Below are 2,819 nucleotides of genomic sequence, written 5' to 3'. Positions count from 1 at the left end.
GAACTCCTGGGCTCAAGTAATCCCCCTGCCTTGGCCTCCCAAGGTTCTGGGATTAATTTACCTTTCTTGTGGACTCAAGGACCTCTCTGGGCAGGGGTAGCTGGCCACTGCAAGCCTGGGATGTCAATGCAACCAGCTAGCCCAAGGAATTCGGGAGAACAGCATAAGCATAAATAAATAAGGGAGAGGCTGTGTCTCTAGTAATTGAGCTTGCGGCATCGTAGCTCACCTTGGAAGTGACTGGGACTCATGCCTGCTCCCAGAATTCTGTATAAAATGCACGAGGATTTTATATATATTTTATATTATATACATTTGCCATCCTTTGCCTGAAGATGGTCCGGCTTCTGGGACTATTATAAAAATGAAAAAGAGAAACAAAGCATTATTTTTCTCCATCCTTTTTTTTTAATAGCATACTTACTTCATATGTGTGATGACAACACGAAATCTACTCTCAACAATTTTCCAGTATAAGCTAAATCATTATTAACTGTGGCTGCCATGAGTATATCACCCGAGCATATTTCTCCTAGCTGAACTTTATAGTCCTTAATTAATATCTTCCCTTTTCTCCCACCTCCAGCCCTTGGTAACCACCGATCCACTATCTGCTTCTGCTTCTATGAGTCCAACTTTCATGCATTGCACATATAAGTGAGATCATGCAGTATTTGTCTTTCTGTGCCTGGTTTATTTCACGTAACCTAATGTCCTCCAGGTTCATTTATGTTGTGGCACATGACAGAATTTCCTTTTCTTTGGTTAAAAAAAAAAAAGACAGAATGGTATTTCATTGTGCATATGTATGTACCACATTTTCTTTATCCATTCATTCACTGATGGACACTTAGGTTAATTCCATATTTTGGCTGTTGTGATAAACACGGAAGTGCAGATGTCTTGTTAACATACTAACGTCATTTCCTTTGGATACATAACCAGTAGTGGGATTGCTAGACCACAGGGCAGCTCTATTTTTAGTTTTATGAGGAACCTCCATACTGTTTTCCATAGTGGCTGTACCAATTTATGTTCCCACCAACAGTGTACAAGGGATCCCTTTTCTCCACATGTTCACCAGTGTCTGTTGTTTTTCGTCTTTTTGATAATAGCCATTCCAGTAGGCATGAGGTGGTATCTCAGTTTCACATTTCTTTAATGGTTAGGACCAAAACAGGCTAGGTGTGGTGGCTCACACCTGTAATCCCAGAACTCTGGGTAGCAAAAACAAGAGAATCACTTGAGGCCAGGAGTTCAAGACCAGCCTGGGCAACAAAGCAAGGCCTTATCTCCACACACACACACCACACGCGCACACACACACACACACACACACACACACACACACACACAGACAATTTAAATTATCCAGGAGTGGTGGCCTCCACCTGTAGTCCCAGCTACTTAGAGGGCTGAGTCTAAGAGGTTGAGACTGCAGTGAGCTATGATTGCACCACTTCACCCCTGCCCGGGAGACAGAGCAAGACCCTGTCTCTAACAAAGAAAATAAACATTAAAAAAAAACTTTTAAAAACACGAAAACATTCTACCTTCTGCATTTGCTTTTGCTGCTTGGGTGATAAGGTGGATAATTAGCTTAATTAACTAAAAGTGCTTGTTTGGGCATTATCAAAAGGGCACAGTTTATGCCAAAGGTGACTGTGTTCATTTTTTCCAGGAGCTCTTATGACTCCGAATACCAGGGTACAACGCTTTGAGGTTCTCAAGAACGGTACCTTAGTGATACGGAAGGTTCAAGTGCAAGATCGAGGCCAGTATATGTGCACCGCCAGCAACCTGCATGGCCTGGACAGGATGGTGGTCCTGCTCTCGGTCACCGTGCAGCAGCCGCAAATCCTAGCCTCTCACTACCAAGACGTCACCGTCTACCTGGGAGACACCATTGCAATGGAGTGTCTGGCCAAAGGGACCCCCGCTCCCCAAATTTCCTGGATCTTCCCTGACAGGAGGGTGTGGCATACTGTTTCCCCCGTGGAGGGCCGCATCACCCTGCATGAAAACCGGACCCTTTCCATCAAGGAGGCATCCTTCTCAGACAGAGGCGTCTATAAGTGCGTGGCCAGCAACGCAGCCGGGGCGGACAGCCTGGCCATCCGCCTGCACGTGGCTGCACTGCCTCCCGTTATTCACCAGGAGAAGCTAGAGAACATCTCGCTGCCCCCGGGGCTCAGCATTCACATTCACTGCACTGCCAAGGCTGCGCCCCTGCCCAGCGTGCGCTGGGTGCTCGGGGACGGTACCCAGATCCGCCCCTCGCAGTTCCTCCACGGGAACTTGTTCGTTTTCCCCAACGGGACGCTCTACATCCGCAACCTAGCGCCCAAGGACAGCGGGCGCTATGAGTGCGTGGCCGCCAACATGGTAGGCTCCGCGCGCAGGACTGTGCAGCTGAACGTGCAGCGCGCAGCGGCCAACGCGCGCATCACGGGCACCTCCCCGCGGAGGACGGACGTCGGGTACGGAGGGACCCTGAAGCTGGACTGCAGCGCCTCGGGGGACCCATGGCCGCGCATCCTCTGGAGGCTGCCTTCCAAGAGGATGATTGACGCGCTCTTCAGGTAAGCCGCTCTGCGTGGCTTGTTGTAAATCACCGGGCGGGTGGCCCCAACGAATAGGACTCCTTGTTCTGGATGAGTATGCACACGCATTGCTCCCTGAGTGCGGTAAAATTAAATGACATCAAATAACAGGGCATGGTGGCTCACGCCTGTAATCCTAGCACTTTGGGCGACTGAGACCTGCACGTCAGTTGAGACCAGGAGTTCGAGACCAGCCTGGCCAGCATGGTCAAACCC

General features: G+C 49.1%; 1 protein-coding gene across 1 annotated transcript in view; it reads left to right on the top strand.

Moving 5' to 3' along the window:
* MXRA5 (matrix remodeling associated 5) overlaps nt 1-2,819 on the top strand; it is a 37,708-nt gene that overhangs the window by 28,400 nt on the left and 6,489 nt on the right. Inside the window, exon 6 of the mRNA XM_017518713.2 lies at nt 1,682-2,582. Within this exon, the coding sequence (XP_017374202.1) occupies nt 1,682-2,582 (901 nt within the window). The remainder of the gene's footprint in view (nt 1-1,681; nt 2,583-2,819) is intronic.

Source organism: Cebus imitator, unplaced genomic scaffold (genome assembly GCF_001604975.1).
Source record: "Cebus imitator isolate Cc_AM_T3 unplaced genomic scaffold, Cebus_imitator-1.0 Scaffold699, whole genome shotgun sequence".
NCBI classification, from domain to species: Eukaryota; Metazoa; Chordata; class Mammalia; order Primates; family Cebidae; genus Cebus; species Cebus imitator.
The sequence above is the reverse complement of the archived record's forward strand: the minus strand, read 5'-3'. Positions and strand labels throughout refer to the sequence as shown.